This window comes from Filicampus tigris, chromosome 2, assembly GCF_054856515.1.
Source record: "Filicampus tigris isolate MCC_2025a chromosome 2, RoL_Ftig_1.0, whole genome shotgun sequence".
In the NCBI taxonomy this organism is placed as follows: domain Eukaryota; kingdom Metazoa; phylum Chordata; class Actinopteri; order Syngnathiformes; family Syngnathidae; genus Filicampus; species Filicampus tigris.
Window position 1 is genome coordinate 38734561 of NC_141218.1, and position 13000 is coordinate 38747560.

General features: G+C 42.3%; 1 protein-coding gene across 3 annotated transcripts in view; it reads right to left on the reverse strand.

The window, feature by feature from the left end:
* tctn1 (tectonic family member 1) overlaps positions 1-7260 on the reverse strand; it is an 85423-nt gene extending 78163 nt beyond the window's left edge. Inside the window, exons 1-2 of one of the 3 annotated variants that reach the window (XM_086024156.1) lie at positions 6799-7260; positions 2997-3114 (exon numbers count right to left, since the gene is read on the reverse strand). In XM_086024156.1, coding sequence (XP_085880282.1) covers positions 2997-3114; positions 6799-7129 — 449 coding nt within the window. In that variant the 5' untranslated portion in view covers positions 7130-7260. The remainder of the gene's footprint in view (positions 1-2996; positions 3115-6798) is intronic. The other 2 variants (XM_086024154.1, XM_086024155.1) reach the window with 2 other exon arrangements.
* Between the last annotated feature and the right edge of the window lie 5740 nt (positions 7261-13000).

Consider the following 13000-nt stretch of genomic DNA (forward strand, 5'->3'; position numbering starts at 1 on the left):
CAAGCGGATGGGAATGTTGATAGTTGTAGCTGGGGCAACTACTTCATCCTCGTTGAAAATTTTACAAGCATCTGGGATGGTTTGTCTGGACTTCATGTTCGAAAGACTGGGTACACAAGTCCAAGGTTCAGATGTGGTGAGGGATCACAAGACGTTATTAATGGTGTCTACATGGACAACGAGACGGACAAGAAAATCCGCACCAATGAAGATGGTATGGGGCGCGTCACGGCCTACCAAGAAATAGTGGGTTAGCGAGCGCTGACCCCACTGGCGGTCCAAGTCACACACGCCCATTGCAATGACTACAGATGGGGGATCTGTGTTTGACGGAAAACGGCACGACTTGGGAACAAAAGGGACGTCAGAATTGTTAGCGCGTAAGTCCTCGACAAAAGCTGAGGTGACAGCCGATTTGTCGGCCCACAAGGCAAGGACAGCGTCTTCTACAAGGGTACCTTGCAGTCTGACACCTCCCCAGACATGGGGGACGTACTTTTCATCATGTCATGGTGGGTCAAGATGGCACAGAAATGTGTCGTAATTTTGCAGGTGACTTTTGCAAAGTGGTTCGGGGTCTTTCAGTTTAGGGTTCGCAGGCACCGGCCCCAAATCAAAGTTACCCGTTTCTGTGTTAGTGGCTGTAATTGGCTGACAGCACAACACTGGGCTTGGTTGAGATAGGGCGGCCGCGTCGGCAGAGCCTGCTGCACTTGAGCCCAGATTTGAAGATTTTGTAGTCAATGAGAGGTTTAACGCGGAAGAGCAAACCCTGACCAATAAGCAGTGGAACTGACTCGACAGGTGACACGTAGACTGGGTGGTCGAACTCCATGACCCGAATGGACCAGTGGAGCATAGCACAGAATTCAATTGGGTGTTTGTCGAGGAGAAAGCATTGATAATGAGTGAACAGTGTTGCAGGCAAAGGATTTGGTCATTAGCTCGCGATGCTGCGCTGAGTTGTTCAAACAATGTGTTTACGAGGGCATCATAGGACAGAACTCGCTCCAGAGTGACCGTCAGATAACCGTTTTGACGGAGCAGATTCACATTCAGTTTTGTCACGTTTTGAATAGGAACGTGAGTTGGGTTCATCTTTAAAGTTTTTGGAGTCGCGGCGTGGTTTAGGATGCCACTCGTCATCCGAGCGTGACGCTTCATAGTTGTCATTATGTTTTGGATGTGCCTTACGGTTTTGAGGTTGTCTGGACCACGTGGAAGCATTCCGGTGGTTGCGAGGAAATGGCTTCCGTGGTTTTGATTGGGACTCATCAGAGGTATCGGGTCTGGCACCCTCGAGTTCTGTCGGAGTTTACATTGTAGACCCCAGCGTGGGCTATTTTGGGGGTTCGGGTCCTGAGCTTTGCAAAGCATCTCGCAGCTAAATCGCGCATCTGAGAACTGGTTAGTGTCTGGGGACACAACGCCAACCCCAGGTAGTGGCTGAGATCTGGATGGAGGTTCTCTACAAACAGTTTTTTTTAAGTTTGGATCCTCTTTCATGTCAGGTTGGTTACCAGCCCCAAAATACGCATCGCGCAGGCGGCCATAATAGGCTCGAGGGGACTCTTGCTTCCCTTGTTTTACAGGCAAGGATGCTGTCATACCGGCAGCACTAAGAGAGTCATCGAATTTGCGGGCCCTTGCTCGGTGTAAAGTATTAGGCTCGGCTAACACTTAAGCGGGTTGTCGCTCAAGGAATCGGTTGACTACTCGACTAGAAGTCATCTTAATTAGATAGAGCTTGTCGTCAAGGTTATCCATAGGGAAACGTTGTAGGTAGTAGTCTATGTCCTGAATGTATTCTGACGAGTTGACGGAACGCGCTGATCCAGGTTTAAACTTCTGGATGTTACGTGCCAATTCGTCTAAATCCTCCCAGGGCACACTTGTGCGTACTCCAGGTTTAGGAGTAGGTGCTCAACTGCGGCTGGAGGCTACAGCGGGTGGTGGCATTGAGTCTCGTGCGGGCGTTGATGTTTGTGACGCTTGGACCAAGGAAATGGCGGCCACCCGTGGCATGTTCCATTCGGTTTTTGGCTCCAACCCTGGTGATGTTTTGAAAGGTGGGGCAGTCATTACTCAATTACTGGTTTTAGGAAGTTGGTCCCCTGGACAAGGGTCATGCAGGGGAGCTTCGCAGGCGGCATTTAACTGCCGTGAGCGCTGTAGCTAATGCTTTACCTGTGCTAACTCCGCTTCTTGGTCTTGTTGACACTGTTGGAGGCGGCTGTACTTAGTTTCAGCAAATGCCAATTGCGTTTTGAGGTCGGTCGAGCAGTCCACATCTGCAGTGTGTTCTTGTCGAAGGGTTTGAAGTTGTTTGAGATAAGTAATTTGGTTGGACGCTTGGTCCAGCAACAAACGAGCACGCTTGTGTTCTGCTTCAACCTGTCGGAATTGGTCTTTGGAGGGTCGTTCAGCCAATTTGGTCATGTCAGATTTCAGTCTGGGAACTTCTGAAGGGGCAACACTCAACAGCTTCTCTTGTTCACAATTTGTGTTTTTGTAGGAAGCCAGAGCATATGCAATTTTTCTGGGTCAGGACAGCGCCGTCGGAGTCAGTTTCATCAGCTGGGGAGTCTGCAGTGAGGGCTCGGGCCTCATCACGTTGTAGTGTCACATCAACAAGTCGGGCTTCCACTGTGTTTAGACATTTAGTGGTTGCCCCCGGCTGAGCAGTCACCTCACTGTTTTGCTGTTGTGTGGTGTCAAGCTGTGCCGTCGTTTCGCGGTGCTGCTCTGTATTCATGGTAAAGTTCACAAATAGTAAAAAGTTCATGAAATTAAAGAACAGTGAAGTTCATGTGATTTGTCCAAAAATAACGTTTTTTTTTTGTTGTTTTTTTGGGGTAAGAATGGGAATCGAGAATTGTTAGGAACCGGAATCGAATCAAAGAACCAGAACTGGAATCGTCCGAATGCAAATGTAGTGGCAAATGTAATGCCCAAATCTACCACCCACACTATCACAAACGGGCGCAGACACTTGCCTGATGGTGAGCATTGAGCAGCCAGTGAACAGAGACATCTTCTGACCACACTCTCTGTCGCAGCAGCAGTTGATATCACAGAGACCCTCGTGCTCATCACAGGAACACACACTGGCCACTAGCACGTAGAAACATCATATAAACACATATGTGACACCTATGAAACTATACCTTCGACAACAAAAAAAATTGATTGTCAGCATTTGATACACACTGCATACAGTAATGTGATTTTTTTTTCATGCAACAAACTTTAAAAATAATTACCATGAAATAAAATGCAACTTTACAAGAAAAAGAAAATACTGTAAACACCATTAAACGCTCAGAATTTTTGAGTGAAGTAACAAAAATCATGTGATTACAGTATTTCTAAATCCAACACATAATTGTAGGACCCTATTGTTTTCGTAGAAATTATTATTATTATTAGGGCCCGAGCAGCAAAAGCTGCAAGGACCCTCACGGTGAGGAGCTGCTCCCCCTCAAAATTGACCATAGTGGGAACGATCACAAGACACAAGGCTGAGAAAATGACATCTGATAGACTGGTTAACATGTAGGCAGTGGTTATTTTGCCGTGACCAGCAACTCTCCTGCTAGCATTATTTTGCCGTGACCGGCTCTGATTGGTCAATCGCCAGAGCGAGTATTTCTGAGCCTGCCGTGAGTTGGCTATTTTACCGCGATTACAGTAGGTTGGCCATGAATTGGTTATTTTAGTGGGTTGTGTAGGCTACCGTGTTACAGTTCTCGTCCACATTACCTAGCTCTAGGGGTGTAACGGTACACGTGGGTGTATTAATCCATTTCGGTATGGCATGTTCGGTTCGGTCCAGTTATTAGCGCGAGCTTACGCACGGGCGCTATTGATTGTTGCACGTGGGAGAGGAGGGCGGCGGTACTAAATAGGAGCCAGGACGCCAGAAGCCGTGATAAATCATAAATGCATGGATAAATGGCTTTATAATGGCATACGTAAACAAGCCAGAGCTCGAAGGTCCCCCGTACACTGCGGTCTCCTGTTTGGGAACATTCTAGCTTTCCTGTTAAAATCGCTGATGGGGAAAGGTCCGTGTATAAGTAGGGCTGGGCTGATAATTCGATATCGATATGTATTGCGATTGACACGTGATCGATACCAATACAAAAATGCCTTCGATAAAACGTTCAATAGAAAAACAAACCCGATCGCAGCATGGTGCGTGATGTAGGCAGCGCGCTTCCGCCTCCAAATATGAAGAAGAAGCGTTTAAAACAAAGAAGAAGCAGCTTTAAAACCAACAAGGAAGAAGCATTTAAACCAACAACAAGAAGCTGTTAACTCAACGGAGCATGCTCATGGCCCCGGCGGCCGTGCACCACGCTCGCGGGCCCGGCGGCCGTGCGCGACGAGCGCCGGAACTTTGCTCAAATAAATGACCACTCGACTCAGTACAACTCTTACAATTAAATAATATTATGCATGATAACCCTATTAAAAACCCGTAGATGGAGCCATGGTGTACAAGTAGAGGAGACATGCTAGCAGTAGTTAGCCTTATCCGACACCGGCATCGCACTTTAGGTAAAATCAAGCAAGTAAAATATGAATGGACTATGGCAATAATGAGTCTGCTAAAAAGATAAAAGTAGTCCTAAGACGGTTGGTCAACGATGATGTATGCACTGCAAGAGAGTACAGTATTCGTTCGCTTACATTGGATGAACAATGAATCAAGGCTTGTGTGTCAACAACTGCTTTGGGGTAGACCTAATGCAAATACGCATTTACAATGCACTGATGGAGGACAAAGTGCACATTACTATACATAATGATGTACAAAAAACAGTTAACTGTTATTTAAAGGCAAGGTCTAAAACAAAATCAATAGTTATCAATATTGACTGATATGAAATACTTAGGTTGTGACAGTTTTTCAAACATTTATCAGCCCTTCTAAGCACATTATCTTTAAAATGGAGTTTGTTTAATGTTTATATCGACCAGGTTATTTCACTCTTTCATAGTTACATTGACCTATTATTAAAGGTTAAGTATTATGTTAAAATAAAATAACCTAAATGTATTTTTTTTGGGTCATTATTTTCAATAGTTTAAAAAAAGAAAAAAAATCAATACATAGCGATATCGACCAGTATGAAACACTTATATCGTGATATACTTTTCAGTCATATCGCCCAGCCCTATGTACAAGTCCCAAAGTTGTGTGCCGACATTGCTACATGAGGTGGGCGTCTATGTTGTAGCAAGCACGTCCAACATAATAGCACTTAAAACGACATCATCCGACATTGAATGTTTCTTAGACGAGGAAGCAAGCAGTATTTTTAGCCAAAAACAAAGTACAACAGCTCTGTTCTTCGTTCTCCGCTGCTTCTCTCGCTAGCCGTACGATGCATTCATGAACCTCGGAAAGATCACAACTTAACAAAACACAAATCCGACCACAACACAGATAACCCAATTCGTTACAATATGCTGTTGAACATTCAAAGATTTTAATGCCTAAAAAGTGTAAATAATTTCATAAAGACTTTAAAGTTACTTTATTTAATTACAAATAGTTTTAAAGTACAGTTAGCAATAATTGTAACTGTTATTGTATGTATTTTTTTTCACCACAAAAAGTGTATATGTACTGTAATGACAACATGTCTTTAACTTGAATAATTAGATGTGTTATAGGCATAGGCTGTTGCCGCTGAGTGTTTAAAGATTTCAGTGTCTTAATAATTTACAAAATTAAGAGATCTTGTTCGTGTATTTTTTATTCTGGTGTAATTTCTTAGAATATCACCCGAATGATTTAAAAAAACAAAAAAACAAACATGTATCGTTTACTTGTCATCTTTTCAAAGTAAACATATTTTTTTTAAAAAACATTTTTTTTGTACCGAAAATATACCGAACCGAACTTTCCAAGAAACCGAACCAAACCGAAATGTGACTTAGCGTACCGTTACAGCCCTATCTAGCTCCCGATTCCAGCTTTGGTTGTTAGGGCTATGTCAGTCCAGTAACTTTGTGTTTCTTAATCATAACCTTACCTTAATTTACTTTTTTTAAAATTATTTATAGGTTTAACTCTTGAGCTTTTAATTCTAACACCAAGCTCTTTTTTTTTTTTTTTTTTTTTTAGATTGTTAACTTTCTTTTTAGATTGTTATTTATTATTAAACTCCTACTTATCCTTACCGGCACCACAACCATTTATTTTTGTGGGGCACTAATCATTTTGACAATTATTTTTGTTTCACAAGCTACATTGAAATTGTTTTGTGCATAACTTCAATTCTTCAATACATGAAACAAAACAGATTGTTTACAACTTCCGATTGGCTGCATGGAATTGTAAACACAGTTATTGTTATAAATAAAAAATAAAATGGTACAGAGCAGTAGGACTGTTCGATTTTGCCTAAAAAGAAAATCCCGATTATTTTCTCTCAAACCCGATTTTACGATTACGACTACGATTTCTTTGTCAAATAAAAAAATAATGAAAAATGAAGTATTTGGAATGTCTTTTATTTAAACTTAATTTTTGCACACAGGCCAATAAAAACATCCAAAAGTTCGAAAGTGGTATTATTCACTAGGACTTAAGTTAATTAAAATATCTAACGCAACAAGTACTAATAATATATAAGAATTTAGTTTTTATGGTGTCTCTTAGTGGAACGGTCATTTCTAGTCGGGAACACGAAATTGTTTAGCTCGAAATGAACACAACATGAGAGTGAAAATACGCCATCAGAACAGAGCAAGTACTTTTAAATGAAAGGAGGTCGTAGTTACCGTCAGTCATGGGGGTTGGTAGACGACCGGAGACAGGCAGGGGTTCAATATTAAATGGTTGTTGATTTGTAACTTCGGTAATGTTGTAACTCGAGGTAATATTATTGTAACTCGAGCTTGAAGTGGAAGAGTCAAAGTCAGAGGCGTTAGCCAAAGGAAACGCTGAACTATCCACAGACTCGTCGTGTGCGAAATTCCGGTCGGGAATTGCTGTCAAATTTATGTTGTAACCCGTTACGTTTTCGTTTGACGTGACTACCACAAAAAATAAAAACATATACACGCAGCAGAGGGCAAACCCAATCGTCGCAACCGCCACCGCCACCGCCATGCTTTGTTTAGTCGTTACTATGGACAGAATCTACCCGACAACTTCCGCGGAGTCTTCGGCCCAATCCCAATACCCACACTTGCACCCTACAGCACTCACTGAAGTGTTTACGTAGTCGAAGTGCACGTAGTGTTCGAGAGCGCAGGTTACAAGTGTACAAAACTTGCAGAATTGGCACAGTGCGTGTGACATCATCGACTTGCGCCCTTGCGTCCTCAACCAATGGCGGCACTGTTGTTGTTTTGACAATGTTGCTGTTTAAAATTATATTAAAACTTCAGTAAAGTAAAAGTTAAGGCTCGTTCTTCCAGTCGATGGGAGCTACGGCTCCATTATTTGGACTTTTTGCGGCTCCTTCACGATCTGCGGCGGAGACGCAGAAGTACAGCAGCTCCACTCGGACAATACATGTACAATATATGACTTTAAAACATCAAAGGATATTAATTACACATATACAATGATACATTGTGTAATAAATCGATATTTACACTTTAAGATTTTTTTACGACACAGGAATTACACATAATGTCGTCAGTTTCCTGGTATTTTGGTCAAATCTGCATTGAATTGTAGAACATATGCAGAGCTGGGCAGTCCGTCCCGGGGCGTACCGGTCGGACCCTCCGGCCAGGCCGGACGCCCATTTTTGGTGCGCGGGGTGGGGGCTGACACGTTTTTAAAAAGGACTCGACTCAGTAAGGTCAATGTGGGTGGCAAATGTTTTTTTTTTAATTGAAATGATACAAAATAATACAAAACTCTCGATGGGAGATTAAACAATTGTTCGTGCAATGACCATAGAAAGAGTCTAGTATAGAGAAAAAACAGAAAACATTTAACATTACAACCTCAACAGCAAAACAAAAAGAAACAGCAAGGCAGATTCAATGACATTTTAAGCCTTCATAATCAGTACTCTCAATGTATTATAGTTCAAAACATAAACAACTTGAGACATCTTCCCATATCTTCTGAAAGTCCACATTTGAGTCTCTCATGAGTGACAAGGAAGCAAAATGTTATTGTAACTCAATTTTAAACAAATTCAGGGACGGATTTCTATTTTGCATTTTACACTTATGTATGTGGTATTTACCCATAATTATTACAATCTTACAAAGTTTAAGTATTTGTCTTGGTAATTGGATTTTACCATGAAGAATTTGGTCCAAATGTAATTGTAGAACTCTATCCATTTTAATTTGCATCCATCTTATAACTTCCTTCCAAAAATATTTAGTTTTAAGACAGATGAAGAATAGATGTTCAATTGTTTCCTCCTCTTGAGAACAAAAGCCATAAGGCTCCACCTCAAACCCAAATCGTTTTTTTCAACATTGCTGCTACTTGGTAGTAACCATGTAGAATTTTGAATTGCATTTCTTTCACTTTAGGAAATTGGCCATTTAAAAAATCGCATATGTTCTTTTGTAATTTTACCTTCATCATTCTTAATTTTAGCACTTCTTTCAAAGTCATGAAATAGTTTATTTTTAAATATTTGATTAACATTTTTTATCATTACATTTTGTGTCATTAAAGGAAATATAGTTTAAGTGAATATTTGGTAACAAGAGCTGTCTCTTAGAGTAAATTAAATAATTTTGAATCATGTTTAATAAGGCCATGGGAACAGCTTTACAAACTCTTGTATTTTCCCTTTTGGCTCTGGTAAGGTTAATTTTTTTCTGAACATCATCTATACTCAGGAATTAACCATCTTTGTCTAATATATCTGTAATAAGGATGACATTTTTTTTCGTCCCATTTTTGAATAAACAAAGTTTTCTTGTAAGACGTTATTACCCTGTTATTCCATAAGGTGGAGCCATGCGGTGTAAAATGATGGGTAAATACCATCTTCCAAAAGTGTAACACCTGTTTGTGATATTCAGATACAGTAATTTCACTGGCAACTTAGATATTTCAAAATCATTTTAAAAGAAACTCGTTTAAAAATATTATGTCGGATGTGAAACCATAAAGAATCCGTTCTTTTAAGAAAAGCTTTTATCCAATTAATTCTAAAAACTCCAATCATGGATTCAAAGTCTATTGTTATTAAACCACCATTAATATAATCTTTTACTAGTTGTGATTTTTTTATATAGTGGGTTTTGTTGCACCAAATAAATTGATATATTATTGTATTTGTCTTTTTAATATTTTGTGGAGTGATATAAAGTGAATAATTTGGGTATACTAGTTTTGAGATACCTTCTGATTTTGATAATACATTTCGACCTAATATAGTTAGATCCCTAGTCAACCAGTGATGTAAACCTTTAGTCATTTCCTCAATTTTTTCCTTCATATTTCTAGATTCTCTTGTTTTGGCATCTCTGGTAATGTTAATGCCCAAATATTTAATTTCCGTCTTCACAGGAATAGACTCTAGGTCCTTATCAGCACAATCATAAAGTTGTAGTAAATCAATTTTTTTTAGATTAAGCTCAAGTCCTGAATCCTGATGCTTGAGAAAATTTGGAAATAACGTTAAGGGTCTTTTGAAGCCTTAGTTTGTCTTTTAAAAAGATTACCATGTCATCAGCTAATTAATAGATTTTAAATTATTTATTAAATATTGTTATGCCCTCTTTATCTGGGTTGTTTACTATAAGATAGGCCAACAATTGAGTGCACAGAATGAATAATTTTGGCAAAATTGGACATCCTTGTCTAATACCACAAGACACATTAATTCTTTGGGTCATATCGGGATGCAGTGTAACATAACTGTAAATTTCCTTGTAAAAAATGCCCATGATCTTACAAAAATGTTCTCCAAAACAAAAAACTTTTAATGATTCCTTTAGAAAATTGTGCTCAACTGAGTCAAATGCTTTGAAAAAGTCTATAAATAAAATTAGGCCTTTTGAGTCAGTTCCAGAATGATCGTCTGACAAGTCTAGTTAGTCGAACATTGTTATGTATCTGCCTTCCTTTGATGAAGGCAGGCTGAAACTCGTCAATCATTTTATGTAGAATATTTATTCCAATTAATTAACTTGGAGATCCAAATTTGGTTTGGGTAATAACGTTATTAAGCCAGTTTTCATTGTGGGAGATAGATCACCATTATTTATAGTGTCTATGTAAGCACTAAATAATAATTGCATTAAGTCATGCCAAAAAAAACTTGTAGGTGGTAATTCCATTGATGGCTGGTGATTTATTGGATTTCATCTGCTTTTGTGCAATTTCAAGCTCTGTTAATGTAAGGTACTTTTCAAGTGATATTTTGTCCTCATTTGTCAATTTAGTTACATTATTTCTAATCATGTCCATAAAGGCATCACATTTATCTTTCTCAATTTTTTTCCTTTAAAGAGATTGCTATAAAATAATCATATTTCTTTTATTACAGTACAATTTTTGCTTAGTTTAGTTATCTTTTTCCTTGATTGCCTTCTTTTTCGTAAATTAAAGAAATTTGCCTTTTCTAAATAAATTTGATCCAATTGATTTGGAAAATAATTTAACAATTCCGAGTCTTCTTCATTAGGGTCCGAAAGCTGCAAGGACCTTATTGTTTTCGTAGAAATTCTTATTAGGGCCGCGAAAGCTGCTACAAAAACGTCTTATCGGTGAGCCTTTTCGTGTGTTTTTGTTCTTTTATATTACTCTACCTCATACCTTTTTCATATAGTTGATAGTCGTAACTTGCGTAGCAATGGACACCCAAACTGCGGTATTCTTGCTGCTGCTGATGGCTATTTTTTGCGCGATCGTGTCCGGCGACTTGGCTCGGAGCCGAGCCCCCATTGTTTACAGCCGGAATCAGCTGTTAGCACTCCACCATGCGCCGGCTCCCGGGGCGAGACCCGATATCCCCCGTGAGCTGAGGAGGAAGAGACGGGGATCTCGTGCGGGGGTTAAACGCCGGGAAAGGAGGAGACGATACCATCCCGTCCTCCCGTCTGTTATCATGGGGGATGTTAGATCGCTCCCCAACAAGATGGACGAGCTAGCGGCGCTTACCCGGCATGAGAGGGACTTCCGGGAGGCTAGCCTGATGCTATTCACGGAGTCGAGGCTAACAGCGCGGTCGCAGAATTGGACGGCTTCCAAATCATACGCGCGGACAGGACGCTGGAGAGTGGAAAGAGGAAAGGAGGAGGGCTGGCTGTGTTTGTGAACGATAGATGGTGTAATCCTGGGCACATCACGATTAAGGACCAGCTTTGCAGCAGGGATATTGAGCTGCTAGCTGTTGGCATGAGGCCATTCTACATCCCGCGAGAGTTTAGTCATGTGATCGCGGTGACCGTCTACGTCCCACCAGCTGCCAGCGGCGACACAGCCTGTGATGTCTTGACCGCAGCAGTGAGCAGGCTACAAACACAGCACCCAAATGCCCTGATACTCATCTCTGGTGACTTCAATCATGCCTCCCCTTCCTCCTCTCTGCCTTCATTCACACAGTGTGTCACCTGCCACACCAGAGACAATAAAACACTGGACCCTTTCTATGCCAACACCAAGAAGGCATACACATCACTGCCCCTCCCCCCGCTGGGCAAAGCTGATCACAACCTGGTGGCTCTCCAGTCTGTGTACAAACCTCTGGTCCGCAGGCAGCCAGCTGTGACCCGCACGGTTCAGAGATGATCTGGAGAGGCCGAGGAGGCCTTAAAGGACTGCTTCAGCACAACTGTGTGGGAAGTATTCAGCGATGCTCACGGGGAAGACATTAGTAGTCTAATGGACACTGTTACAGACTATATAAATTTCTGCATGGAGAACACCATACCCACCAGGACAGTAAGGTGTTTCTCCAACAACAAACCCTGGATCACACCAGACATAAAAGCTCTCCTGAAGGAGAAGAGGAGGGCTTTTGCGTCAGGCAACATAGAGGAGCGGAAGACTGTGCAGCGCCAGCTGAGGAGGAGGATCAGAGAGGGGAAAAGGTCCTACAGGAAGAGGATGGAGGAGCAGCTGCTACAGAATAACGCCAGGGGAGTCTGGAGGGGCCTGAAGACCATCTCAGGCCACGGACAACCCAAGACCCGGACTGGGGGGGACCTGCAGTGGGCAAATGAGCTGAACCTCTTTTTCAATAGGTTCGATCAGATGCCTGCCTCCACTCAGTCTCTCCTGCTGCAGCCTCCACCTACTCCTCCTGCTGGGCGTGTCACCCCCTCCCCCCTTTTCTCCACAGTCTCCAGCTCCCAGCTACACCAGATAGCCACCACTCCCTCCTGCCCAGCCTTGGCCTTCACAACATCTCAGGTGAGGAACCAGCTGAAGAAGATGAAGGCGAGGAAGGCAGCGGGTCCAGATGGCATCAGCCCCCAGCTCCTCAAATCCTGCGTAGACCAGCTGTGTGGAATTGTCCAGCACATGTTCAACCTGAGCCTGAAGCTGGGCAGGGTCCCCCAGCTATGGAAAACATCCTGCCTGGTCCCGGTGCCAAAGACCCCCCACCCGAAGGAGCTCAACAGCTTCAGACCAGTGGCGCTGACGTCTCACCTGATGAAGACCCTGGAGAGACTGGTCCTCGTCCACCTGCGCCCCCTGGTGAGCTCCTCAATGGACCCACTCCAGTTCGCATACCAGCCTGGCTTCAGTGTGGATGATGACATCATCTACCTCCTCCACCCTTCACTCTCCGACCTGGAGAAGGCGGGGGGCACTGTGAGGATCATGTTCTTTGATTTCTACAGTGCTTTCAACACCATCCAGCCCACCCTATTGGGAGACAAGCTGGAGCGGGCGGGAGTGGCCCACCACCTTACCACATGGATCCAGGACTACCTCACAAACCGGCCACAGTATGTGAGGACTCAGGACTGTGTGTCTGACGTGCTCCTCTGTAGCACGGGGGAACTGTCTTGGCTCCCTTCCTGTTCAGCCTCTACACCT